This window comes from Gekko japonicus, unplaced genomic scaffold (assembly GCF_001447785.1).
Source record: "Gekko japonicus isolate JY-2015 unplaced genomic scaffold, Gekko_japonicus_V1.1 scaffold2869, whole genome shotgun sequence".
NCBI lineage: Eukaryota > Metazoa > Chordata > Lepidosauria > Squamata > Gekkonidae > Gekko > Gekko japonicus.
The window spans coordinates 183244-194053 of record NW_015160312.1 but is presented as its reverse complement, the minus strand read 5'-3'; the positions used below and the strand labels follow the sequence as shown (position 1 = coordinate 194053).

The 10810-nt window shown below is 50.8% G+C and overlaps 1 protein-coding gene across 2 annotated transcripts in view; it reads left to right on the top strand.

The window, feature by feature from the left end:
* Positions 1-10810, top strand: part of RNF31 (ring finger protein 31) — a 46656-nt gene that overhangs the window by 423 nt on the left and 35423 nt on the right. The window contains exons 2-9 of one of the 2 annotated variants that reach the window (XM_015416732.1): positions 2031-2212; positions 2641-2787; positions 3892-4047; positions 4153-4212; positions 4923-4992; positions 6010-6190; positions 7738-8107; positions 10206-10475. In XM_015416732.1, coding sequence (XP_015272218.1) covers positions 2039-2212; positions 2641-2787; positions 3892-4047; positions 4153-4212; positions 4923-4992; positions 6010-6190; positions 7738-8107; positions 10206-10475 — 1428 coding nt within the window. In that variant the 5' untranslated portion in view covers positions 2031-2038. Of the gene's footprint in view, positions 1-2030; positions 2213-2640; positions 2788-3891; positions 4048-4152; positions 4225-4922; positions 4993-6009; positions 6191-7737; positions 8108-10205; positions 10476-10810 lie in introns of both variants that reach the window. The other variant, XM_015416723.1, reaches the window with a different exon arrangement.

Below are 10810 nucleotides of genomic sequence, written 5' to 3'. Positions count from 1 at the left end.
GGGTGGCGACAGTGCAGGGGAAAGAAATCCCCCCGCCTTTTATTTGAATTTCTTTTTAAAAAGGTTTCTGAGATTTGGTTCTTCCTAGAAAATGCTGAAACTCATGATTGAAAGAAATGCACGTGGGAACGACAGCCCTGCGGGGGTCATCATCCCAAAATGCCCCCAATCTCCCCCCCCCCCCCCCCCGCCCTATATGGCAACTGTGAGTTTCTGGGTTGCTTCACAAAGCGGTTCCCCGAGGCACCCTCTGGGTGGCATAAAACGGAGCGAGCCGGAGCCTAAACATGCCAGAAGGTGTTTCTTTTTGCTCAAAAGACGGACACGGCGACCCTTCTGGAAGGGAAAAGCATTGATTCGTATTGAGCACTGTGCGGACAGTTGGTCTATATAAAAACACACAGAGAAAGAGATGCAAAACAGCAAAAAGGCCCAGTAGCACCTTCGAGACGAACAAACTTTATTGTGGCATAAGCTTTCGAGAAACACAGCTCTCTTCGTCAGACTCTCAAAGGTGCTCCTGGCCTTCATATTGTTTTGCAGCAACAGACTAATTCGGCTAACTTTTTTGGATCTCTAAAAAGAGATGTGTTGTCTTGGTGGATATATGTGTTTCTTTGGGTTGTGGGGGGGGGGAAATAACTGGACATTTGTTTTTTGGAACTGGAAATAAGGTGTGTGTGTCCTCCCACCCACCCATGAAAGGTTGGCTACTGCCCCTCTGTCAGCTCGGGAACACTGTCAGACTCCTGCAGTTCCCAACAACGTCCTTGCCAAGAAGTAAAATTTATTGAAACCAATTGAAGTATGCAGATCGGCTTTACGTGTCTTGTGTTAGAACTGGCAATAAGCGCGCAAAGCAAACAGATATACATAATTCAAGAGGGTCCGCTGATGGCCTGGAGCCAATCACGGAACAAGTAGAAGCCCACCAAAGCTAACGTGTCCAAAAAGCCAGTGCGAGACACCCAGGCCAAACGCTCATGTTACAGAGATAAAGAAAGACGGAAAGAAACACAGAGAAAAGAAACCTAAAATTCCAGAGGGCCCCCCCCCCACACACACACTCCATGGCAGCTAGAGGCCTAGCTGACAAACTCCACTGGGAGGACCATAATTTTAATGCTGTCCACGTTCCCCCAATTCCCGTTCTTCCCTTGGTCACTTGTAAGCTTGAATCTGTGTGCGCCCCTAATATTTGGCAGCCCCATCTTGCCTGTTTCCTGCCCCCCACAATCTTTCCTCTGCTGGCAAAGGCATAACCTGCCCCCTCCGTGAATTTGGTAAGGCCTGCCCATAGCTCTTTGTGCATGTTCAATGGAAAAGAAGAAGAAGAGAAGAGGTTGGATTTATACCCTGCCCTTCTCTACCCAAGGGAGTCTCAGAGTGGCTTACAATCTCCTTTCCCTTCCCCTTCCGCTCCCCACAACAGACACCCTGTGAGGCAGGTGGGGCTGAGAGAGCTCTTGACAGAAACAGCTCTTTTTTCAAGAACTCCACTGACAGAACTGTGGCTTGCCCAAGGTCATCCAGCAGGTGCAAGTGGAGGAGTGGGGAATCAAACCCGGTTCTCCCAGATTAGAGTCCATGCACTTAACCACTACACCAAAGTGGCGCTCCCTCTACACCAAACTGGAAAATAGGCACAGGAGGCCATCTTTAAAAAGGGTTCCAGAGGAGATCTGGGAAATTACAGGCCAGTCAGTCTGACGTCGATACCAGGTAAATTGGTGGAAACCATTATTAAGGAAAGAATTAGTAGGCACATAGATGAACAAAACCTATTGAGGCAGACTCAGCATGGGTTCTGTAAGGGAAGATCTTGTCTCACTAACCTGTTAATGTTCTTTGAGGGGGTGAACAAACATGTTAAGTAAGCTAAAAAATCATGGGATAAGAGGACAAATCCTTTTATGGATCAAAAACTGGCTAATTAATAGAAAACAGAGAGTGAGTATAAATGGGCAATTCTCTAAGTGGAAGGTGGTCTCATCTCTCGTGTGCCGTCTCTGTTTGTCCTTTGTGTTCAGTGACAGCGATGGAGCCTGAATTCATATGCCTTCGGGATGAGTTGGTGGCTGCCTTGATCCAGAGTCCCTCCGAGCTGAATCAGGAAACTTTGCAGCGGCTGGTGGAGATGTCGTTGCCGCTGGCGAAGAAGTACCAGGAGATCGACGTGAAAGGCATCATGCGGGCCAATACCCAGGGGGAGGTATGAACTGAAGGGATGCTTGGGAGATCTGGATACTCAAGATTTGGAACTTGGGAATTCTTCCAGGGAAGCATTTCCCGTCACAGCATCTGCCTGCCGGGAAAAGCTTTGCCGGTGAAATTTCTGCCTGTGATTCAGAAATTTGTACCTACTGGGGTCAATGCTCCTCCTAAGCTGTAGAGTCTTGTGAGCAAAGATTCTGCTTTGTGAGCTCCTGGCGTTACAGTTGTGAGCCTGTGATTTGGCTACTGCATCCATTAGTTTGCTCTGAAGCCCTCCTTCCTGAGCTAAGACAACAAGGTGTGAGCTGGAGGCTTAAAAACTGTGAGCTGGCTCACACTAACTTGGCTTAGAGGGAACACTGACTGGGGTGGAAAAAAGACAAGCCGCTTGCTTAAGGGGACCGAATTAACACAATCCTCTCCCAGACCCAGAGAGACCTGCGGACACTCTCGACCGCGCTGAACATCCTCGAGAAATACGGGCGCAATCTCTTGAACCCCCTGAAGCCTCGTTTCTGGCGCACGGTCAAGTTCAACAACCCCGTCTTCCGGGACACAGTCGACACCATTCAGGTGGGAAAGATATTTCTCCCTCTCCCATCCAACGCTATTTGGTGTAGTGGTTAAGTGAACGGACTCTAATCTGGGGGAACCGGGTTTGATTCCCCACTTGTTCACATGCACCTGCTGGATGACCTTGGGCAAGCCATAGTTCTGTCAGAGCTGTTCTTGAAAAAGAGCAGTTTCTGTCAGAGCTCTCTCGGCCTCAGTTACAAGTTCTTTCAGAGCTGTTCTCTCAAGAACAGTTCTCAAGAGAGTTCTCTCAGCCCCACCTATCTCACAGGGTGTCTGTTGTGGGGAGGGGAAGGGAAAGGGATTGTAAGCCGCTCTGAGACTCCTTTATGTAGTGAAGGGCGGGGTATAAATCCAATATCCTTCTCCTCCTCCTCCTCCTCTTCTTCCTAAACTCCATTATTTCGTTGAAACCCCCCAATGGAAAAATTGAGCTGAATTGAAGCCTCCCCCCCCCCCCAAGATTTTACAGGTTTCTGACACATTTCCACAGAATGAGCCAGGTGTGCCTCTCTTGGGTTCTGTGGGTAAGGGGCCTCCACCAACAATGCCCCCCGCTTCCAAACTGAAATCAGTCTGCTTTTCTGTAGAGCACCATTTTAGCTTGTATGTACTAATGTTTTAATGTATTCTATATTTTAATCCGGCATTGCCACTGTTCGCCGCCCTGGGCCGTTTGGGTAGGGCGGGATATAAATCCCAAGTAAATAAATAAATAAAATAATGAAGGGCCTCTCCTGGAAAGGAGTTCTATGCCTCAGGGTGGGAACTAACCTGTACAGCCCCTGCCGTCTCCAGTTTGGTGTTGTGGTGAAGTGCGCGGACTTTAATCTGGGAGAACCGGGTTTGATTCCCCATGCCTCCGCTTGTACCTGCTGGATGACCTTGGGCAAACCACAGTTCTGATAAGAGCTGTTCTTGAAAAAGAGCCGTTTCTATCAGAGCTCTCTCAGCCCCACATACCTCACAGGGTGTCTGTTATGGGGAGGGGAAGGGAAAGGAGTTTGAGACACCTTTGGGTAGTGAAGGGCGGGGTATAAATCCAATGTCGTCTTCTTCTTCTTCCGTCCTTTTGATTTTATGTGCGCCCTGTGTCTCTGACAGGGCGGACGGGATGTTCTTCGCCTCTACGGCTATTCGGAAGAACAGAGCGACGGGCTCTGCTTCCCTGAGCACCTGCAGGAACCGGATACCCTCCAGGTGGCCTCCATCACAGTGGACGTCATGCTCTTACGAGCCGAGCTGAACCTTCTCCTTTCGGTATGGGGGGCAGACCGCAGTGGTCAGGGGAGGGATGAGGAGGGAGAAGCGTGTGGAGAAGGGCATGCTGGGAGATGTTTTGTTTTGTTCTTTTTTTCCTTTTAGGACAGTCACCCCAACCCTCAGGTTCTGCAGGAGCTGATGCAGCAGGGGAACGGCTTAGAGGTGAGCAAAGAGGTGAGTGAGAATGGTGGGCCCAGCCACAGGTGATGGGCGGACGCCCCTCCTTGTCTGCGGAAGGTCGCTTGTCTTGACTTGCTACGGGAGCCATTGTGGCATAGGGGTTAGACGGTTGGACTAGGACTTAGGAGACCCACGTTCCAGTCTCCACTCTGCCACGGATGCCTGCCGGGTGGCCTTGGGCCAGTCACACGCTCTCCGCCTAACCTACCTCACAGGGTTGTTGTGAGGATAAAATAGAGGAGAGGAGGGGGATGTAAGGTGCTTTGGGTCCCAGTTGGGGAGAAAGGTGGGGGTGTCAATGAAGTAAAAATAAATAAATTGCTCCTGGGCCATTTTAATGGCACAGTCCACCACTTGGCATGAACAAAACTTGCCAGGTACAGGGGTGGATAGAAGAAACCTCATCCTTGCCAGTTTGGTGTAGTGGGTAAGTGCGCGGACTCTAATCTGGGAGAACCGGGTGTGATTCCCCACGCCTCCACATGCAGCTGCTGGTGTGTCCTTGGGCCAGTCACAAGTTCCCTCAGAGCTGTTCTCTCAGGAGCAGTCCTCGAAAGAGCTCTCTCAGCCCCGCCTACCTCACAGGGTGCCTGTTGTGGGGAGGGGAAGGGAAAGGAGATTGTAAGCCGCTCTGAGACTCTTCAGTGAAGGGCGGGATATCAATCCAATCTCTTCTCTTCTTCTTTTCCCAGGGCAACCTCATTGCAGACATGGCTCCAGAACGCCTGCCTCTGCACCCAGCACCGGCACTATCGCACACAGGTAATGTGGAACGAAGAAGCAAGTGGTGTGAACGGCCCTCGCTCTCCGGGGATTGCACTTCACCCCCACATGTGAAATTTGAGATCCTGCAATTTCTTTTTGAGATTAAAAGAGAACTCGCTAAGTTTTTCACCCTTGGGGCGGTAGAGCTGGGGTCTTTTGGAATCTGTGGACAGCTTTGGAAGTTTGACACTGCATAGTGGGCAGAGCCACAGAACGGCCGCCACAAAATGGCTGCCGCAAGAGACAGAGCCGGCCGCAAAATGGCTGCCGCAGCTTACCTCACTCACACAGTAAAGATTCTCGGGCTGCAGTGGCTGCCGCTTCCAAAGCAACGTTCTTACAAATCTGCACAGCCAATGAGAAGCCCTGCTGGGCAAAAGCCCCGCTTGGCCCTGCCCACTTTCTGAAAACCAAGGAAGCCCCAAAATGGCTGCAGGTCCCAAAGAAGGTGTTGGCGTGCGCCCCTGGGCACCATGTTGGGGAACCCTGTTGTGGAGGGACCTTGAAAAGTGCTTGCGCGCTTCCGAGGGGGCTTCAGCACTATGCGAGGGCCCCCAAGTCTGAACGGCAAAACGTTTCCAGAAGTAATACTCCCTGCAGAATGGGGCTTCCCTTGGCTAAATCGCTAGGAAAGGGACCGGCTTGCCGTGATCTTTACCCGACTAAGAACATAAGAACATAAGAGATGCCAATGTTGGATCAGGCCAAAGGCCCATCTAGTCCAACGCTCTGTCACACAGTGGCCAAAAACACCAGTGCCATCAGGAGGTCCAGCAGTGGGGCCAGGACATTAGAACCCCTCCCACTGTTGACCCCCCCCCCCAAGCACCAAGATGACAGAGCATCCCTTGCCCCAGAGTCCCTATCTATACCTTGTGGCTAATAGCCACTGATTGACCTCTGCTCCACATGCTTATCTAATTCCCTTTTGAAGCCGTTCACTCCTGTGGCAGTGAATTCCATGTGTGAATCACTAGTTCCATGTGTGACTCTTCTCTGCCCCGCCTCGCACAGAGTACTTGCCGCCGGATTCCTGCCTGCTTTGCGGCTTGGAGTCCCCGTCGCTGCACTGCCCCTCCTGCGCCCAGTCTCTGTGCTCCGACTGTGACCGCCTCTTCCACAAGCACCCATCGCGGACGCATCACCGGCGGGTGCCCTTGAAGGAGCGAGCGTGGCGGAACACGCTGCCATCCAGGTAGCACCTCTGGGGAATCCATTTCCATCCGTGCCATTCCTGCACGTCTGCCCTGCAGCAGAGGTCTTGGCGGAGCGGGGAGCCCTGTGAGATTTCAGATGTACCCCCCCCAAAAAAAGAGGGGGGGGAATCTAAACCAACCAAGCACAAACCTCGAAAGGAAGTTTAGAAAACAAATAGAGGGCCAAAAGTTAAAAACGTAAGTAAGTGTACCAAAAAGTGTTTATTACGAAGACATGTGAAAACCTAAACTGGAAGGTACATCATATTTCCAGTTCATACAACAACTTCTGACCAATGTTCCCGCTAAGCTGTGGAGTCCTGTGAGCAAAAATTCTACTTTGTGAGCTACTGGCATCAAAGTTGTGAGCAAGTGATTTGGCTACTGCATAAATTAGTTTGCTCTGGAGCCCTCCTTCCTGAGCTAAGAGAAAAATGTCTGAGCTGGAGGCTAAAAAACTGTGAGCTAGCTCACACCAGCTCAGCTTAGAGGGAACATTGCTTCTGACACAAGGCCAGATATGTTTGTGGCCCCAAATAGAAACTTTCTGGTGTGTCATTCGATTCCATATTGGAACATTCCAATTTTGGTCCTGTTTTATTTATCTATTTTATATTTATTGTTAATTGCCTTACATGTGTTACAGGGACTCTGTTGCTTGTTATAGTTTGTGCTCTTTGACCTCTGAAGAAGGCTCTTGTGAGCTGAAATGCGTCACTGTTCTCTTTTTTTGTGTATTTGTAACTTTGTACATTTTATGAGGCTTCATTTGGGCCCCTCCTAGGTTTTTATATGTCTTTGTAATAAACACTTTTTTGTGCACTTATTATGTGTTTTCAACTTTTGGACCTCTGTTAGTTTTCTAGATTTCAAATGTAGCCGTGGAGTTTAGGGGCTCGTGGTTTGAGGATCAGATTTTGGCTTTCAGACGCATGAAGCAGTTGAAGATCTATGCGGGCTGCGTCGGGTAGGGCTGTAGGGCGGGGGGGTCCCCAACATTTCACAAACCTGCTGGCACCTTTGGAATTCTGACGCAGTGTGGTTAGGTGCACGCACAAAATGGCTGCCCCCAAAATGGCTGCCCCTGCTTACTTTCAGTGGCAGCTGCTGCCAAAGCAACATTTTAAACAATCTACACAGCCAACCAAATCTCCAGCGGCCAATCAGGCAAAAGACCCACATGGCCCTGCCCACGTTCTAAAAACACTTGGTGGGCGCCAATGGGCACCGTGTTGGAGATCCCTGCTTTAGGGTGGACTGTGACTTTCCAAAAAGATTATGTGGAATGCATGGTGAGAAGGCTGGATTTTGCATTCCTCTAAACTCTCCTCACACTAACTCAGCTTAGAGGGAACTGCTCAAGAGCAGTTTCTGTCAGAGCTCTCTCAGCCCCGCCTACCTCACAGGGTGTCTGTTGTGGGGAGGGGAAGGGAAAGGAGCTTGTAAGCCGCTCTGAGACTCCGAATAAAGGGTGGGGTATAAATCCAATCCTCTTCTTTGATATTGCTGCGACGCTACTTAACCTAATAATTCCGGTCTCTTTCAGCCTCTCCACGGTGACCCCCAATGCCGCGTCTCTGCGTCCGCCAATGGATGGGTGGCGTAGCCTGCCTGCCCAGCCGCCCCTCCCACGCCCTGCCTGGTTTTGCGCCGCCTGCCAGACCCTCAACGATGCCCGCTCGGTGCTGTGCGTGGCCTGCGAGCGCCCCCGTGGCTGCAAGATGCCCGGCAGCGTCAATTCAGAGGACCAGCTGGCCCGGGGGCGTTGGTCATGTCAGTCCTGCACCTTTGAGAACGAGGTGTCCATGGTGTTGTGCGCCGTGTGCGAGAGGCCCCGTCTGGCTGGGAGACCTGGCACCGGTGACGCCAAGCCCCTCATGGCCTGGGGGGAGCCGACGGAGCTGCCGCAGGAAGAGGTGAGCCTGTGTCGCCAGAGAAGGGAAGTCTGGCGCCGCTCACTTCCCTTCAGGTTTTTCCCCTTCCCTCATCCCTTAAAGATTAGAACCTCCTCAGGAAACAGGACGCCTCTTCAGGAAACAATCCATATACAAAAGAACCTCCTCAGGAAAGCTCCTCCATTCGCATGTTCACAGCCTGGGGAACTCCTCCAAGATAATGCCCCAGCCTTACCCCACCTTCCCGAGTAGATCTAAATGACCTGCCTACCATTTTTCTTCTCACTTCAACACAGAGAGTACTCCCTCTTTCTGTGTTATACCTCTGAGGATAAACACTAACAAAGGGCACAGCAATCAAGACAAGATCAACATACAGTGAATTGCTGCAGTAGTTCATACAGTTGAATAAATAAAGATAATACTGCTGTTAAGCTTCCATGCCGTTTTAATTCTTGTTTTTTCAACAGGTAGACATCATCGAGACACTGAAGTGCCGTCAAGATGACCAGATGAACGGACGAACTTCTCGAGTTTTACCGTTCGTTTCCAGGCATATCTTTATCAAACTGATCTCAATTTTCCAGTATTCTTTTTACAGTCCAATCCACCAAAACACGTGCTGTCCGTAGCAAGGAAACAATTGTTAGCAAAAGAGCTGTGGGAAGCCATTCTGAGTTTATGAATACCTTTTTTGGTGGATTGGACTGTAAAAAGAATACTGGAAAATTGAGATCAGTTTGATAAAGATATGCCTCGAAACGAACGGTAAAACTCGAGACGTTCGTCCGTTCATCTGGTCAACTTGACGGCACTTCAGTGTCTCGATGATGTCTACCTGTTGAAAAAACAAGAATTAAAACGGCATGGAAGCTTAACAGCAGTATTATCTTTATTTATTCAACTGTATGAACTACTGCAGCGATACCTCTAAGGATGCCAGTCACAGCTGCTGGCGAAACGTCCGGTCCTACAATTCCTTTTGTTTGTTTATTTTTACAAAACGAAGATTTAACGTTTTCAGGAATCCCATCTTTGGTCCTAAGGTTTCCCTCCACGCCTGCAGCTGAATTTGAGGCAAGTTTTAGCCCCAGGATATATTTTCAGTGCCAAGATCCGGCCATAAAACACTTTTGAGATATTCATGAAGAAAATCACACCGACCATCTGTCATCCTTTGGGGGTTATGAGGCTAGCTTTCCCGGGCAAAAGATCATGTCTGAGCAGTTTTTGATCCTTTTAAAGACTGGCCACTACGTAGACCTCGCTGTGGCTATAGGGGTCTCCAGCACAGTGCTCGCTGGTGCCATGGCACCAATGTTCCCTCTAAGCTGAGTGAGTGTGAGCTAGCTCACAGTTTTTTAGCCTCCGGCTCACACCTTTTTGTCTTAGCTGAGGAAGGAGGGCTCCAGAGCAAACTGATTTATGCAGGAGCCAAATCGCTCCCTCAGAACTTTAATGCCGCTAGCTCACAAAGTAGAATTTTTGCTCACAAGACTCCACAGCTTAGAGGGAGCATTGCATGGCACCCGTTCTACCTTTCCTGGTGTGCCAGGTGTTTTGGGAAAGTGGGTGGGGCCAGGCAGGGCTTTTGCTTAACGAGGCTTCTGAAGGTTTGATTGGCTGTGCAGATTTTTAAAAAACGTTTTGGTAGCAGCTGTCGCCACAGCGTAAGGATCTTCACTGTGTGGCTGAAAGAAAGCTGTGGCAGCCATTTTCTGGCTGGCTCCACCTTCTGCGGCAGCCATTTTGTGTCTGCGGCCACCACAGTGTGTCAGAATCCCTCAGGTTCCTGCAGGCTTAAATAGGTCGGGGAACCCCGGGCTTGACTTCCACTGAACTCCAGTTATGCTCCGTGTTCCCTCTAAGCTGAATTAGTGTGAGCCAGCTCACCGTTTTTTAGCCTCCGGCTCACACATTTTTGTCTCCGCTCAGGAAGGATGGGGCTCCAGAGCACACTGATTGATGCAGTAGCCAAATCGCTCCCTCGCGACTTTCATGCCGGTCGCTCACAAAGTAGAATTTCCGCTCACGGGAGTCCACAGCTCAGAGGGAGCGTTACGCTTAGTGCCCCTTCCCTCTCCGTTGAGGATCACAATTCACCCTTCCTTCACCGCAGCGCCCCGGCTGGCAGTGCGAGCACTGCACCTTCTGGAACCACATCCCTGGCCGGGTGTGCGAAATGTGCAACCGCACCAGCCAGCGAGGCGGCCGTGAACCCGCACCGCCACTCGGTAAACCGGAGGGGGAGGAAACGCCCAAGAAGGAGCCAGCCGACGTCAAGGCAGAACCGAAGTGTCCGTTGAAGCCCCTCTCCCAGGACGAGGACGAGCATCAGAGGCAGGAGAGACTCCGAGAGGACGGCCAGAAGATGGTCGCCATGATACGGGTGAGCCCATCCCCGGAAAGGGGGATTCCCTTCACAGCTTTCCTCACCAATGTTTGGTGTAGTGGTTAAGTGCGCGGACTCTAATCTGGGAGAACCGGGTTTGATTTCCCCCCACTCCTCCACATGCAGCGGCTGGATGATCTTGGGCAAGCCGTAGTTCTCCCAGAGCTGTTCTCTCAAGAGCAGTTCTCGAAAGAGCTCTCTCAGGCCCACCTACCTCACAGGGTGTCTGTTGTGGGGAGGGGAAGGGAAAGGAGATTGGAAGCTGCTCTGAGACGCCGAGTGAAGGGCGGGGTATAAATCCAATCCCCTCCTCCTCCTCCTCCTCCTCCTCC